Below are 16,029 nucleotides of genomic sequence, written 5' to 3'. Positions count from 1 at the left end.
CTCACATGCTCTTTTGGGTCTGTCACGGACGCTTAAAAAAGTGATAAATAATTTAGAGGTCTCACGTACCCTTTTTTAAAGCATGTATTGACAGAAGGTTAAATTACTTTCTCAACCTACTAAAACACAAAGAGTCAAGAGTTAATACCTTTCTACTGATACTTGAACCCATGACTTTCCATGTGGGAGAGTTACTTCATGCTAGATTAAGCAGGCATGAGTGTATTTATTTACAACAAATTAAAGCAAATTGCATACTTGGCTGTTCTACTCTCTTATTTCTCTTTGGATAAATCAATCAGCTGATCTTTGTTTGGGGCATGTTCATACACATGAGTGTGTTTGTGTGTGTATGTTAGGGTTATTATCCATGCATTATTAGCTCAGACAAATGAGATTATTATACCCTCAATTCGACCCAAGCATATAAAAGCCTTGTTGGGACCAATATTTCAGTGTTATTAGTAGGGGTGGGCATTTCAAGCTTCGATACAATCTTTTCGGTTTTAGAAAAATTAAACCACTCGATTTAACATTAGAGTTTGGTTCAGTTTCAGTTCGGATTTAATTCGATTCGATTTAAGATCCCCAAATTTTAACATTTCTTAATTTCCTGAACATACTACCAAACAATATATATTCACATAATCATATAATCTATATCCAAAATCTAAACATTATATAACAAAATAGCAATTCAAAGTTCAAACATACTACTAAGTAATTATGAGTTAAAGAACAATTGCAGCAAATAACAAAAACTGCAAAGTAGAGAACAAACTATAAAGAAATCAAATAAAAAATTTAAGAGATACCAGTAAGAATAAGAACTGAACAACAAAGTAGACATCAAGAGACTTAGATTTACTTCTATTATTATTATTATTATTATTATTATTATTATTATTAAAACCAAATGATATCTTGTTCGGTTCGATTTTTACTAAATCATTAAATTTAAAAAAAAAAATTTGAACCGTTCAATTTTTCTGCATATTACTAGTTCGCTTTGGTACAGTTTGATTCGGCTCAAATAAACTGAATCGAATTGTCCACCCTAATTAATGACTATCAAGTTGAGTATCTAGCTCCTACTTGAGAGTCCATACAAAGAGGCAAAATACACAATTATTAATAGTCCAAAATATACAATTATCACCGACTCCAAAGATAAACAATCATAACTTCCTCCAAAACTCTAGCTCATTGGTTCTAATAAATTATCTACATTTGTATATGTTGGAAAGTTAGCTATTTTGATATGTAAAATCATCATTTTCAACCAAAGTTATAAGTGGTTTCACTTTTGATTTGAATTTGGCCAAAACGAGTGGATTTGAGTTCTCCTAAGTGACAGGTTTAATTCAATATAATTATACACTCAAAACGAATAATGGGTAAATGATAAATTAATTTTCAAAGTATACCCACTTGAGTTAGGAAAAATGAAATATGGAAGACTCTTTAAGAGCCTTTGTCCCACATTAAAAAAAAAAAGAATTTGGGTTCGCACTAGTATACACCCAATACTAATGTTAAGAACATTTGAATTGTATAGCATAGAAACTTTCTTTCGTGCTCCTATTTCATGAACCAAACATTTTGTTAGTGTATAAAGTCAAACCATCCGTTATTTTGCCTTGCATACTAACCCTAAAAAGTATCTTTGAGAGCCCTTAGATCAGATATCTTAACACCAACGTACAATATGAAAAAATAACAAATAATAAACACTTGTACTTCATTAGACCACAAGGTCTTTGGAAAACAAATAATTTTAAAAAGAAGGTTAACTTCTTTGTCCAGGTGATGGAGACAAAGAAGTCGCCATGGCTTCTCTATCAGTGGTTTTCTTTTTTTTTTTACAAATTTTAATTTAATTAGTTTATTGTGTTAGCATTTTTACCTGTATCTTTTAGTAAGTGATTATTTGGTTTAATTACGTCAAATTGACAAGTTAAGTATTTAATTGTAACTTTTTAAAGTTCATGGGTATTATTACTTTTTTGCATAAAATTTAAGCGCCTATTTGACCATTTTTTCAAAATTTATTAAATGCATGTAAATTTACATAGGTTATCTTATATATAAGGTAGTGATTGGCACAAATACCTAGGCCCAGCCTTAAGTGTTGGCGAGTTGGGAACCCGCCTAGGGCCCAATGTTGGAAGGGGCTCCGATCCCTAGCTTTATTTTTTTATTTTTTTTTAAGAAGTTTAAAAAAATGTAATTTTAGTCCCTCAATTGTTCTTTACTATCGATTTTAATTCTTAATTTTTTACCGTTGCAATACATACACCCCTAACTTTTCGAAAAAGTTACAGTTTTAACTCCTGAAGCAACAAAACTATTAAACTCTATTAAAATTTTACTTAGTACATGGATATTTTAGTACTTTTTAATGTTTCTTCTTTAATTATAATCTTGTTTAGTCTCGATATTTTATTTGTAAAATAAAAAACACGCTTTTAACAGAGTCATGTATGAAAAATAGGGATGATATGCCGCAATTGAAAATGAAAAATCTAGGGAAGAATATTGTTAAATATCTATTTTGCATATGAAATACCAAAACTAGCAATGTTATAAAGAATAAAGATAATAAATTTTGAAATATTCATGTATTAAGTAAAATTTTAATAGAATTTACTACCTCCGTTCCATTTTGGTTGTCTGATTCGTTTAACAAGACTTGAGTAAAGTTATTTTTAATCTAATTTTTCATAATATTAAGTTTAATATTAATATATAAAATTTATATATTTAGAAACTACATTAAAAGTACAATTAAACACAAAAAATTAAATTTAAAAATAAAAAAAATTACTAAAAAAAACAAGCAATAAAGAAAGAGTTGATTTGACCAATAAATAGTAAATGGGACAGAGGGAGTAATAGTTTTGTTGCTCTAGGCCTCTAGGGGTTAAAAATACAACTTCTTTGAAGAGCTAGGGGTGTATATTGTCATGGTAAAAAGTTATAAACTAAAATCGCTAGCAATGAACAATTTAGGAACTAAAATTACATTTTTTTCAAAAAAATAATTATATGGTCAAATTAAGATTTGAACTCATGACTTCAAAATTATTATTTAATATCCACTTAATCATTACAATCATTTGATATAATAATTCAATTAATAGATATATATTCAATCATTATTGCATGGACCATGGTCCACACAGCTGTGTGGACCAAAAATAAAAAGTACATTATTTTTGTACTAAAGGTACATTATTTTTATACTGTAGGTACATTATTTTAGGGTACATTATTTTTGTACTGAAGGTACATTATTTGATATATACTGTCAAATAATGTACCTACAGTACAAAAATAATGTACCTTCAGTATAAAAATAATGTACTTTTTATTTTTGGTCCACACAGCTATGTGGACCGTGGTCCATGCAATAATTTGCCATATACATTAGAGAATATTGAATTAATTTAAACTTCATACAGGGCCCAAAACTTGAATGGACACTGATATGGATTAATTCCTTCATCTCTTCGGTATGTATAGAACACGTAGCAAAATTGTATGAAATTGCATATAGAAAATAAAGAGAGAAGATAGCAGCAAATTGGCTTGAGAGCCTTTATACTCCGTAATTAATTCCTTAGAGAATTGAGAGAGAGAGAATGCAGAACTCCCTTTTACTTGGGTCTAATAGCCTTTTTATAGGCCTAGAAAATCAGCTTTGACTATAAGACCTTTGACCCAAACGTTTGACCCCGACTCGACTACAAAGCGAGGGCAAGACCGTAAAGGGAGGTCAAACCCGGGAAATATTCCCTATCAGACACTACTCCAGGCAAATTATTGCGTGGACCATGAACATAAGGTATATTATTTTTGTACTGAAGGTACATTATTTTTGTACTAAAGATGCATTATTTTATAGTACTATAAAATAATGCACCTTCAATACAAAAATAATGTACCCTAAAATAATGTATTTTATGTACAAAAATAATGTACTTTTAGTATATTAAAAATGTACTTTTTATTTATGGTCCACACAGCTATGTGGACTATGGTCCATGCAATAATGATCGTATCACTCCCATGCTTGTCCCAAAAGTTTTTTTTTTATAATAAAGTTTAAAATATTTATATGTTGACAAAAATTCAGACAAAGTACCTATGAGATCCTTTTACTATAGTGTTTTGTTCAATTTAGTACTTGTATCTTTATTTTGTTTTATTTAGTCTTTATATTTTAAAAAAATGGAACAATTAAGGATAATAGTTAACGGTGATAATATTACCGTTAACTTAGCTTACGTGGTGCTAATATTATAACTGCATATCAAAATATTTATATTCTAACTCATATATTATTTTATAAATATTTAAAATTAATTATTTTTACCACCAATATATTACATTAATATGTCCAAAATAAATAATTACAAACATGTTGACATCAAGTGTTCAAATCTTATTGAAAGCAGAGTTGTAATTATTTATTTTGAATATATTAATGTAATATATTAGTGGTAAAAATAATTAATTCTAAATATTTATAAAGTAATATATGAGTTGAATATAAATATCATGATCTGACAGTGATATCAATGCCACGTAAGCTAAGCCGATTTGATGGTAATATTAACACCGTTAACTATTGTCCTTAATTGCATTTTTTAAAGCATAAGGATTAAATTGAACAAAATAAAGGTAAAAAGACTAAATTGAACAAAAACAATGTAATACAGGAACCTTGTAGGTACTTTGACCCAAAAATTCAAAGTTATCTTTTAATTAAGTTTTTTAAAAAATATATATACATGCACTAACTTCATATATTAAGGGCTCATGTTTTTACTTTGTCTGAGCCCTATAAAATAATAATGTTGGTCATGCAGATATCTTTTGTATCAAATACGATCATGTATACTTTTAAGTTTTAAGTTATACTAGGTATTATGAAAACAAGCTTAGAGGATATAATATAATTTCAAAAGCATACATAATTATACAAAAAGTATTAATGTCAATCAATATTGAAAAAAAAAAAAATCTCCCATATATAATGCATATACAGTGTAGTAAACTAGGCGTCTAGGCAGCAATATGATACAGTAGTACAGTAGTAGTAGAAGTGTATACAGCCAACCAAATAGTTAGGTAAATATTATATAGGTACAGCGCATTGGATGTAACTCTCGGTCTCTTATATTATGGCTATTAAGTCTCGATTTTGTGTCCTTACTTACAATCTATCACATAAGAATTAATTGAGTTGTCCGTGCAAAGATGAAGAGTTCATTAATCTTATGTAAGGCCATTTCACATAATATGTGTAATACTTTTGTTAAAATGGAATGTTTTTTTATGACCTCATGAAAAAGTAATATATTTTAACTAAAAAGTATTGTACGTCATATCTCACATGAAACTTATTCAAAGATTAATCTGTTTGGTTGTAACTAAAAACCTGTTTTCAAAAAGAAAAAAAAAAAACTGTACCTATTGAGTTTTTGAAGTGCCAACTAAGAGAGAAAGGAGGGCAAGAAAAAAGGACAAATTATTGTGTAGACCATAACAAAAAGTACATTTTTAATATACTAAATATACATTATTTGTATACTGAATATACATTAAACAATATAATGTACAATGTACATTCAGTACACAAATAATGTACATCACCTGGATACAATGTACATTTTTAATATAATAAAAGTACATTATTTTTATATTGAATGTACATTATTTGATAATATGGTCCACACAATAATAATTGAGAATAAAAGATGTTGCTCTTTCACACTTCCACCTAATGCAATCATTATGTCATGGACCATGGTTTAAAAGGTGGACCACTAACAGGTGCGTTTTTAATACATTTTATTCATTTTTTGAATATACATTATTTGAGCACAAAAGATTCATTATTTGGTAATATACAAAATAATGAACCTTCAAAATACAAATAATATACATTTAATATATTAAAAATAAACATTTATTAATGGTCCACAATATAATTTGCCCACCTAATATGACTCAACAAAACTTTACAAAATTCTTGACAAATTATGAATCCATCATGCTAGGTGAGTTCTGGTCCAAAAATAAATTGACAGTATACTATAAGTAAATTTGTATCAAAATAATAAAAAGTTCTATTACATGTACTCCATTTTTCTACTCCCTCACTTTTACTCCCTGACATGGTAATAAATGATTAGTTATCTTCATCCTGTAAGCCCCAAGAAAAATGTCAACATCAGCATTTTGTGAGAGGGAGTACAATTTGTGAGTATAATTTGAAAGTACAAGTAGTAGTTTCCTATAATAGGCCTCCACAAATGAGTAATCAAGACATCACACCTACTTGGAGTTGAAATATAAATGAGTCCAAAAAGAGAAGTAGAAGATGAGTCATGTCTAAAAGCTACAAGCCCTAGACAATGAGACAATAATATATTTCTTGCCTCCCTGATTTGAAATAGCTGCAAGCAGCATGCTTGCCCACTTGTTTCACTCCCTGCCCAAAACAATTTAAAAACTGTGTATCAGAGAGTGCATTAATTGATTAAAAAGATCTCTCACAGCATGGATATATGATAAAATTTCCATGCATCTTGAAACAGAGAGGATTGAAAGTAGAAGGCAGAGGGTAGAGCTGAAGTGAAAGCTTTGGGTAGCCCTGTGGTTTGGAGACAACCATGTTGACACAGAAAACCAGACATGGACCACAAGAAACATGTTTTAACATAATTCAGACAGCCATTTCTGGAGTCATGTGACAGTCACAAACATACTGCTCCTCACCCCATCTATTGCTACCTGAAGGTGCACTCTGGGAGGAGCCCATCTTAATATCGTATGATCCTAATCAGCAAAGGACCGTAAGGAGATAAATCAGTCTAGGTTATTCATAACTGATCTGTTCAAACCAATAAGACCAATAGACAACTCCCACACCTCATCTTTCACTACCCAAAGGTCCTCCCGTCTTATGATCCTAATCAGCAAAGGATTATAAGGAGATAAATCAATATATGTTGCTCATAACTGGTCAGCTCAAACCAAGAAAATCAATAAATAACTCCCACACCTCATCTGTCACTACCCAAAGGTGCGCTCTGGTTAGAGCCCACCTTAATGTCCTAGCTGGCAAAGAAACACAATAAGGTAAATCAATCTAAGTTGCTCATAGCTAATCAACGCAAATCAAGATGGCCAATACACAACTCCAACACCACAAAGAGTCAAACTTAAAAGTTTGTGGTTATCAAGCTAACTGTTTAACGAATTTGGTTGGGGGTTCTGAACACAAGATTAGTAATTTTTCTTCACATGTCAGCATTGGGCAAATCACAGCAGATCTTTCAAATGTATTGGTCTAGGCAACCTAATTTTCTTCACTAATACACCCCATTCAAAGGAGTTGTAACTCTTTTTGCCATCCTCCTTTTTTATTGTAATCCACATTCTTGCCATTCAATATTGTAAAACATTCCAATATTTTAACACTTCAACCAAATCAATACTCAAAGTAGAATATATCTAGGAAAATGGTACTGGAAATAAATTACAACGTTCAAACTAAAGTATTCTGAAATCTCCATCTACATTTGGCTAATAAGAACAGACAGACATGGCAGAGGTAATTCAAAGCTGTGTGAATGCAATTTTAATGACTCACATCAACAGCAGACTACAAATTGCGCCCACACCGGTCGCATACATTAACAGATGCAGCATGGGATGGCGTCGTTGGCTTTTCTTTCTGCATCTTTGGTAGATCGAGCTCCAAAACGTCATGCAATGCCTCTGAGCCTTGCTGAAGCTCATGGTCACTGCAAATAACACAGCCAGGTTAAGAGTCTAAATGCGGGATGGTATTAAAATGAAACATTTATTAGCATGTTTGGTTTCAGAACGTTTGGTTCATGAAACAGGTCGGGAATGGAATAGAGCGATGAAAGAGGAGTCATTCAGATATTCTAAGAGAAAACATATGGACTTATAAGGCCATGGGTTAAACTAGCTAATTGATTGGATTCAATCTTTTAGTATGATTTGGCCCATGCGCATTATAGCCCAGATGAGTGACCTTAGCCCAATCTTAGAATATAACATTATGGAAGCAGGTAATATTAAAACATACCTCATTGAAAGAGGGGGCGTCAAACGTATTATAGTATCATGAGTTGGCTTGGCAAGAATCCCTCTCTCCTTCAGCTTTAGGCATACGTCGTAAGCAGTCACGGGAAACAAGGCCTTGCTGTTCAGCTCTACCGCATTGAACAAGCCTCTTCCTCGAATTTCCTTTATGAATTCAGGAAACCGCTGCTGAATCTTCGTTAGCTGGAGCCTGAGCTGCTCTCCCATCTGAGCAGATCTGTCATCAATACGCATTTTATCATAGCAGTCTTTCTTCCAAAACAATTAGCTCTTTAATGAGTTCTTTATAATTATTCATTAAAAAGGGACTCAATATGCAAGTTGAAGAATAATGCAAAGAATTTAGTACCTCTCTGCAAGTCCTTCATCTCTTATCACGTCTAGAGATGCAATGGCAACAGCGCTGGCCAAAGGATTCCCCCCGAAAGTACTGTTATAGAGGATGAAGAAATGGATTAACTCAAATAGAACGACGCCCAATTAAACGTGCATGATGAACTGCACTAAAGAGTGAACTGAGATAATGGCACCACCGTATACTAAAATAATCTGAATAGAGATATTATAGGTGTATGACTTTTGCGGAGAACAAAATACTTGTCTGTCTGAACTGACATTCATGTTCGGGCAAAATAAATAAAAGCAAATATGAACCTACTAACATAGGGAATGTAGTAATCAGATTGGTTAGCATGATTGACCGTGCACTCTTATCCCTTAAGAGATGTCAGGAGTTCAAAACCCCCTCTCGTATGAAAAAAACAATATGGCCAGCACTTTGCCCCTTAATTGGGTCAACTCGGTGCGAACGGGGATTAGTCTGTGTATGGTACGGGCTTAAAGGGGCCTCCTATAGTTAGGGCCCACTAACACGGGACACCTCATGGTTTAACCCAAAAAAAAAAAAAAAACATATGGAATTTAGTGTGACATAATTAAGATCTGATTTTTTTGGTCCATAAGAGATTCTTATCTCACTGATATTAAATAACTATCAAGAATATAAAGTGAAACATGATATATTGATATGCAGTCATTACAACCCAGCTTGGCGGGACAAATTTTAAGCGAAAACTTGATTGCATTAATTTATCTAGTCACTCTTGCAGTAAGCCTATTTTTCAGATGTCATGCTCTTTTAATCTTTTCTCCAGTAACTTCTTAAGCCAAAAGCCATATTAAGATGTAAATTTTAAAGTTTCTTCATTCCTTAGAAATTAAAACTCTTGTAGAGTGTTTTGGAAGAGTAAAATTGCAGGTTAATCTAATTAAGAAACAAAAAAAAAAATTTAAAAATAATTGATTACCTTCCATGCTCTCCGGGCTGAATACAAAGCATAACATCTTTGTCTGCTAGCACCGCGCTTACAGGTAACACTCCACCACCCAATGCTTTTCCCAATATCTGCACACAACAAAATTTATTATTGATCGATGGATGTTTTAGAAGACGGTAATAGAGCATGATGAGGGTCTGTGGAAAAGTTAGTCCACATACAGGTTTTCGAATTTTTCAGAATCGAACAGAAGTGCTTACTATGACATCAGGGCGGACCCCTTCCCAATCACAGGCCAGCATTCTTCCAGATCGGGCTAGCCCACTTTGTATCTCATCAGCAATCATTAGAATATTAAATTTTGAGCAAAGATCTCTAACAGCTTTCAGATAGCCATCCGGGGGAATTATAACCTGTATGGAAAATATAATTATATAAAAGCACATAATACATAAGTGCTTATCAAATGGTCGGTTCAGTTGAGGAATATGCTTTACCCCTGCCTCTCCTTGGATGGGTTCAAACAAAAAACCAGCTATCCGATCTCCTTTCTCTGGAAACAACAAGAACTAAGGAATAAATCTGAGCATCAATGTTTGCAGAGAGCAAAGAATTCACGTGACTGGTTTCTATACCGGCACCAAGCTTACTGTTATAAATTAAACATAACTCTAAAGAAACATATTTGCGTGGTGCGTACCCTTAAATACCCTCTCAAGGGCAGCTGCATCACCAAAATCAACTTTAAGATTGCCGGGCAACAAGGGCCAAAATCCACGAGTTGCCTCGTTGTCACAGCTCATGGATATAGCAGCCAGTGTACGTCCATGGAAGCAACCACAGCACGAGACAATTATAGCCTTCACATACCAAAGTTAAATGAACAACTTGATCACTCTAAAATATATGGATTCAAAGCCAAACTAACCATACACTAGAAGTCTAGAACATATGAAGTGTTGCTCGGTACAACTCCTACAATGCCATCTAAACTGCATGCTCCTGTCAAGCATAACTAACCACTTACGCGCAACTATTTTAGTTGCCAAACTAAAGAATTAAAATCCAGTCAAAACCAAAAAAAGGTTTTCAAAGCATGTGTTGTAGCACATGGAACTCACGTTTAATGGATTTTAAAAGAAAGCATAAGAGAATAATTTAGTCAACATTAAAACACTCATCTTAAATGGTACAATTTGCAAGGACATGTGTCTTGCATGAACTTCAAGCATAGGCGGCAAAAGCACTGGCATCTACAATTTGACTTCTCAGGCAAAGTTCAATGTGCAATCCAATCCCCCGGGAAAGATTCTCCGAGGAAAATAATTATAATCTTGCTTCCTCAAACTTAAATTATACCCCTCTCCAAAAAACATGATATCCTTCTCAAGTGACCTTACTTTTCAACTTCTTCATAATCTTTGTATTTGTGGGGGTTTTCAAAAGCAAAAATAGCATAAAAGACTATTTCAGAGAGTTAAGTATATCCTTTTCAAGAGAGCTATGCATGTTCACATAAAATAGTATTTAGAGGCAATTATATGTCAAAGAATCAGCCATTTTACTATCCTTTCTAACAAGCAATCTTAGGAGAAACAAAGTGATTAATGCTTCCCATTCAAAGTTTAATCATAGAATTACTATAAGACGAAGCTTAATAGTGAATCCTGAAACTAAGCCTCCCTCCACCTCCACTTTACCAAATATAAACCAAAAGCTTGAAGAAGTTTTAATTCTAAGCATTAAAAATAAAAAAATATATATATATAACATAATAAAAATCAATATGAACTAGCATAGGACGACTAAATCCTTACCTCATCTTTCGGTATTCCTTTCTTAATGTATCCCCATTTCTTTGACAACTTCAAAGCTGTCTCTACTCCTTCTGCTCCAGTATTCATTGGTAGTGCCATGTCGTATCCAAACATGCTGGTAAGGCGTTCGGCAAATACTGGAAATTTGTCATTATAAAATGCTCTTGAACTAAGAGTGAGATTTTCAGCCTGTTTCACTAGTGCGTTCATGATCCTGGGATGACAATGCCCCTGCAAAAGTAAAAGAAATAAAAGATATTAACTTAAGACTCTTTTAACTTTTTTGAGCAATAAACAAAGTATGCTAAAAATCTTTCAACTTCTAATTTCACATTATAAGGGCAATCTTCTAATAGGATCTATAAACCACATCCTCTGCCTCTCTTTTCCTTTTAACCTGATTGACAGCAGAATAAGCTGAGAGGAAGTCCAGATACATGTTCCCTTCTGGATCCCAGACAGTCGATCCCTTTGCCCGAGAAAAAACAATGGGAATTGGATGGTAACTGCAATACAATCACAAATGCTTTGTCACTTTCTTTAAAAGCATAAATTGTACTCCTGTTATATAACCGATTTTAAATGTATATCATGCCTTGATTTTGCACCATACTATCTCATGGTTAACACAATCTAAAATTTAACTTATCACTTTATCCCATTATCTTTGGCAGCTAAGTTGATTATAAATTTTTATTTACAAAAAAAAAACCTATAATGAACAAAAGAAAATTACAGAAAATAGTGGACTTGCTAAAGCATAAATTCATTTCAAACACCCAAATTACTGAAGTTCAACTACACTATCCAGCCTGCAAAAATCTACTCAAGACTGAACAAGTAAAGAAAAAATAAATAAAACAAACAAATCAGAGACTAAAGAATGAAATAAACAATGAGATTCACAGTAAAGCTTTAAATTGCCAAATTGGAAACTAGCAGTAAAATTAATCACACCCAGAAATGAAAAAGAAGTATAAATTACACACACACATATATGGGTTTATGTATGTGAAGAAAGAAATAGTACTTGTGAGCACTGCACTCAGACTCCAAGCCAATGAGGTGTTGAGAAGGGGAAGCTGAATTTGCTTCAGGTTGGGCGCTAGAGAAATTCCGAACGCTTCCTACTCTGCTCAAGATACGCTGCAAAGGCCTCCTTGTCGCCATGGTTATCAAGAAAGTAACAATCTTGAATCGCAGCAAGAACCCACAACTTTATTTCTTCTCTTCTTTATCTTCTGTATCTATACACATACGGAGTTGATGATGAGTTTGTTATACGTGGAGAGCGGGGCTTGGTGACCAAGATACGCAACTCCCTAAAAGGCAAAAATGGCTCCTTTTCCAAAGAAATTGAATTATTATGCATATTTGGATGATTTATTATGATTTTATGAATATTTAACGTTAAAATCCAATGTTTACTACGGATTATAATAACTTTGAGGGAAAATTACATCTTTAATCCCTGAGTTTTAACCAAGTTTCGATTCCATCCCTAAAATATGATCGTATCAGATTTAGTCCCTCAGTTATTTACGAAGTGACGAGTTTAGTCTCTAGTGTTAATATTCCGTTAGCACCTAACGGAGAACTTAAAAGCAAATTAATAATAGAAGTGTAAATTTGAAATTTCGAATTCTAATCCTTTCTTTGTAAGATCATAAATACTGTATAAACATACAGAATGAATCTACGAGAAACTTAACTCGTAGTAGCAGAAGCGTAGATCGCGTTGTTGATATTTCCAGCCATAGTTGATGCCTTGTTGTGTTGCCTCTTGAACGGTAGATCTACACTCTTGAACGGTAGATCTGCACGGGTGTTAATCGTTTTGTCACTCAGAACCCTAGATGGTGTGTTGGTATTTTCTGAGCAGTATGAGTACCATAACTTAAGGTGCTATATAATTGTCTATATGTCCTGCATCCCATCAATGCAGGTTTTATATAGGCATAATGGTGGATTGGACTAAACCTAGATGTCCAATCCAACCTATAACTTAAATGGGCCTAGTCCACTTGCATCACATTATTAAGACCCACAATATATAATATATATTGTATTAGGAAAAAGTCTTACCGTCTCCCACTTGGTGCAAGTACTAGCACAACTTTTCATTAAAGAACAAACACATGAATCATAGCGATATGTCATCTATTCGACAGAGTAATATCTTCTATGTATCACATGCATTTTTATTCCCCAACTTAAGTCTTTTATGAACAAATCCAACATTTATTCTTGGTACCTTAAGGGATGTTTCTCAAAATATATATATGCGCAACTTAAAAGAGCAAACCATCCAAATTGTACAAAAGAGTACACTTCATAATCTCTAAGATCCTTAGTGTTAACTATGCCTTAAGTAGAGATCTCTTAATGTTAACTATGCCTTAAGTAGAGATCTTTTAATGTTAGCATAATGCTAACTATGTTCCACGACTAGTTTATAACTTAACTTAAGCACTACCTCTAACGGCCAAGAGTTTGGAGTTGACATGTCTGTCACTCCCACTCATCAAAATAGCCAAAAGGTAGTATAGTCATAGAAGCGTTCCAACAACTTAGACAATAAACTAAAATTCTAAGTCCATAAATTTGGAATTTAAATATACACCATAACTTCACAAATCATTTTAATGTCCACTTTATAATGAACTGAATATTATGAGTCTTACTTTTATGTCTTCCAAAATTGTCTTGAGCCTTATAAACCAGAATGGCCCAGGATCAATTTTGAAGAAACTGAAGACTCTATTAAATGCTAAAGAATTTATTTAAATAACAGTGTATCACAAGTTAAATGTTTTGTTCTAATAAACTCCTTAATAGTGTTACAACATTTTCATAAATATGTTGCACAACCAAATGTTCAATAATTTGAACTTATGAATTTATATGAACAAATACAAGATTGATACTTGTGGAATCTTTAGTGGAGCATCTTAATGATCTTTTCTAAATGATCACTCCCACTGATTAAAATATTCTTCAGCAGAATTAATGATATACGTACTCATAATTGATTTGACCAACTAAATAATGAAGATATAATTCCCCACCATTAGTTGGGCATACTAAATAATCAATGTTTGGTTCCAATCCAACTAAAGTAATAACTAATGTGGACATAACTCCCCACCATAGTTGGACGATGTACTAAAATAATAAAATACACTTTCCAAAACCAAGTTGGAATTTGGCTCGAAAGAGGTACATTTTATTCTTGGAAACCAAATGAGGTATATCGAATATATCACGTAACTTACTACAGTTAGTCCAAATAACCGAGCAAGATTTGCGAAACAATTAATAAAAGTGGTTAAATTTTGGAAAATAACTAAATACATGTTTTGCCAATGCAAACCATGAAAACTTAGAATTATAATTGAACTAAATTTATAAATTCTAAGAAATTGTGATAAAATTATTATCTAATGGGTGAGGGATTTATTGACATAAAACTTGCCTGTAGGCTAAAGTTTTAATTCTATTAAATCCAATTAAAACCCTTATGATAATATTTCATCTCAATTATTAAATAGACCGAAGAATCTAGAGACATAAAACTTGCCTGTGGGCTAAAGTTTTACTCAATTAGATCCAACTGAATTTTATGATGAAACAATTATCAAATGAGTTGAAGAATCAAGTGATATAACCTGTAGGCTAAAGTTTTAATCAACAAGATTCATTACAACTATTATGATAAAACTTAAGAAATCATGTTCCTTTCTTAATCCCTATGGGTAAATTAAGAAATATGATCCAAAGTTTGCATCATAAAATTAAACTTTATGATAGAGATAGAAATTATTTACAAACAACTATAAAATAAGTAAAATTTATTTATTTCTATCATTACTGATAAAACTACTAAACTACATTCCGATACATAATTGCCTGTGGGCTAAATTATGATCATAGTCTAGTATTTAATCCTAATTAATCATACAAATATAACGAAATTGCCTGTGGGCTAAATTCCATCATATTAAATACAATTAATCACAAATGATATGTCTAAAACTTTATGTGATCAAGATAAACTACTCAATATATAATTTTAACTGATTAAAGGATGTTGTGGCTACTCCCCAATCAAATTAAAAAATTATAAGATCACTAGACAATTATCAATTCATTACCTAATCTTTATGTGATTGAAGCTTAATAGAAATCAGTAAATTAAAGATGATATGGCTATTCTTTAATGAATTGAAATCAAATCACATTGGCAATGAATAATTAAAAACTTTAACAAACAAATTATACCAGATCGTGATGGGAAAATCCAAATATATATGATATTTAAGGAGACTAATGGCACAAGATGTTCTTAAGTCATGGCTATAAAACTAGTATGCCTCCCCAATTCATATGCACTCAATGTATAACTGTTTGGGGGTATGAACCTAAAATTTGTTAGGCTATACACCAAAAAACTGCATGGTTCACCTATGATTAAAGCTTAAATGGGTGAACTAAAACAACGGACTAAATGTGCTTAAATTCAGGCACTACCGTAACTAAAGTTTATGCATAAGTCCAACTTAATTAGGAAATAATATAATTCCATCCTAAATTTATGCATTGCTAGAGGCATAATAAAAAAAATTGCATAATTTAAAACAAAATATTATGCTTTGGGCAAATATGCATAAACTTAAAAACATTAAACTCATATATTCCAAACAAATTGCATAACTTAAAACAATTTTTAATATGAGCTTTCAAAGTATAGAATTAATATCCAAACACTAATATAAGTCCAAACCAAA

General features: G+C 32.2%; 1 protein-coding gene across 2 annotated transcripts; it reads right to left on the bottom strand.

Annotated features, from left to right (window-relative positions):
- Nucleotides 1–6,231: 6,231 nt before the first annotated feature.
- On the bottom strand, nt 6,232–12,412 carry LOC116033568 (ornithine aminotransferase, mitochondrial). Of its 2 annotated transcripts, XM_031276328.1 has the most exons (11): nt 12,273–12,412; nt 11,640–11,748; nt 11,243–11,473; nt 10,126–10,285; nt 9,923–9,978; nt 9,686–9,838; nt 9,456–9,553; nt 8,498–8,578; nt 8,132–8,365; nt 7,667–7,820; nt 6,232–6,502 (listed from the first exon to the last, which is right to left on the bottom strand). In XM_031276328.1, exons 1-10 carry the CDS (start codon nt 12,410–12,412, stop codon nt 7,679–7,681), a joined length of 1,404 nt encoding a protein of 467 aa, XP_031132188.1. In that variant the 3' UTR covers nt 6,232–6,502; nt 7,667–7,678. The 2 variants fall into 2 exon arrangements, with proteins under 2 accessions (XP_031132188.1, XP_031132182.1); XM_031276322.1 differs by lacking the exon at nt 6,232–6,502 and having other exon boundaries at nt 7,440–7,820.
- Between the last annotated feature and the right edge of the window lie 3,617 nt (nt 12,413–16,029).

The sequence above is a fragment of the Ipomoea triloba genome, chromosome 1 (genome assembly GCF_003576645.1).
Source record: "Ipomoea triloba cultivar NCNSP0323 chromosome 1, ASM357664v1".
Classification (NCBI taxonomy): Eukaryota; Viridiplantae; Streptophyta; class Magnoliopsida; order Solanales; family Convolvulaceae; genus Ipomoea; species Ipomoea triloba.
Note: the sequence above shows the minus strand (reverse complement) of the source record. Positions and strands in the feature narration are given on the sequence as shown.

Excerpts from the sequence above, each read along its gene's own strand:
- LOC116033568 (XM_031276328.1), bottom strand. The coding sequence starts at position 12,412 with ATGGCGACAAGGAGGCCTTTGCAGCGTATCTTGAGCAGAGTAGGAAGC. Across the intron at positions 11,474-11,639 it reads CTTATTCTGCTGTCAATCAG|GGGCATTGTCATCCCAGGAT; the intron begins GTTAAAAGGAAA and ends TTACTTTTGCAG. Across the intron at positions 10,286-11,242 it reads AAGGAATACCGAAAGATGAG|GCTATAATTGTCTCGTGCTG; the intron begins GTAAGGATTTAG and ends TGGTATGTGAAG.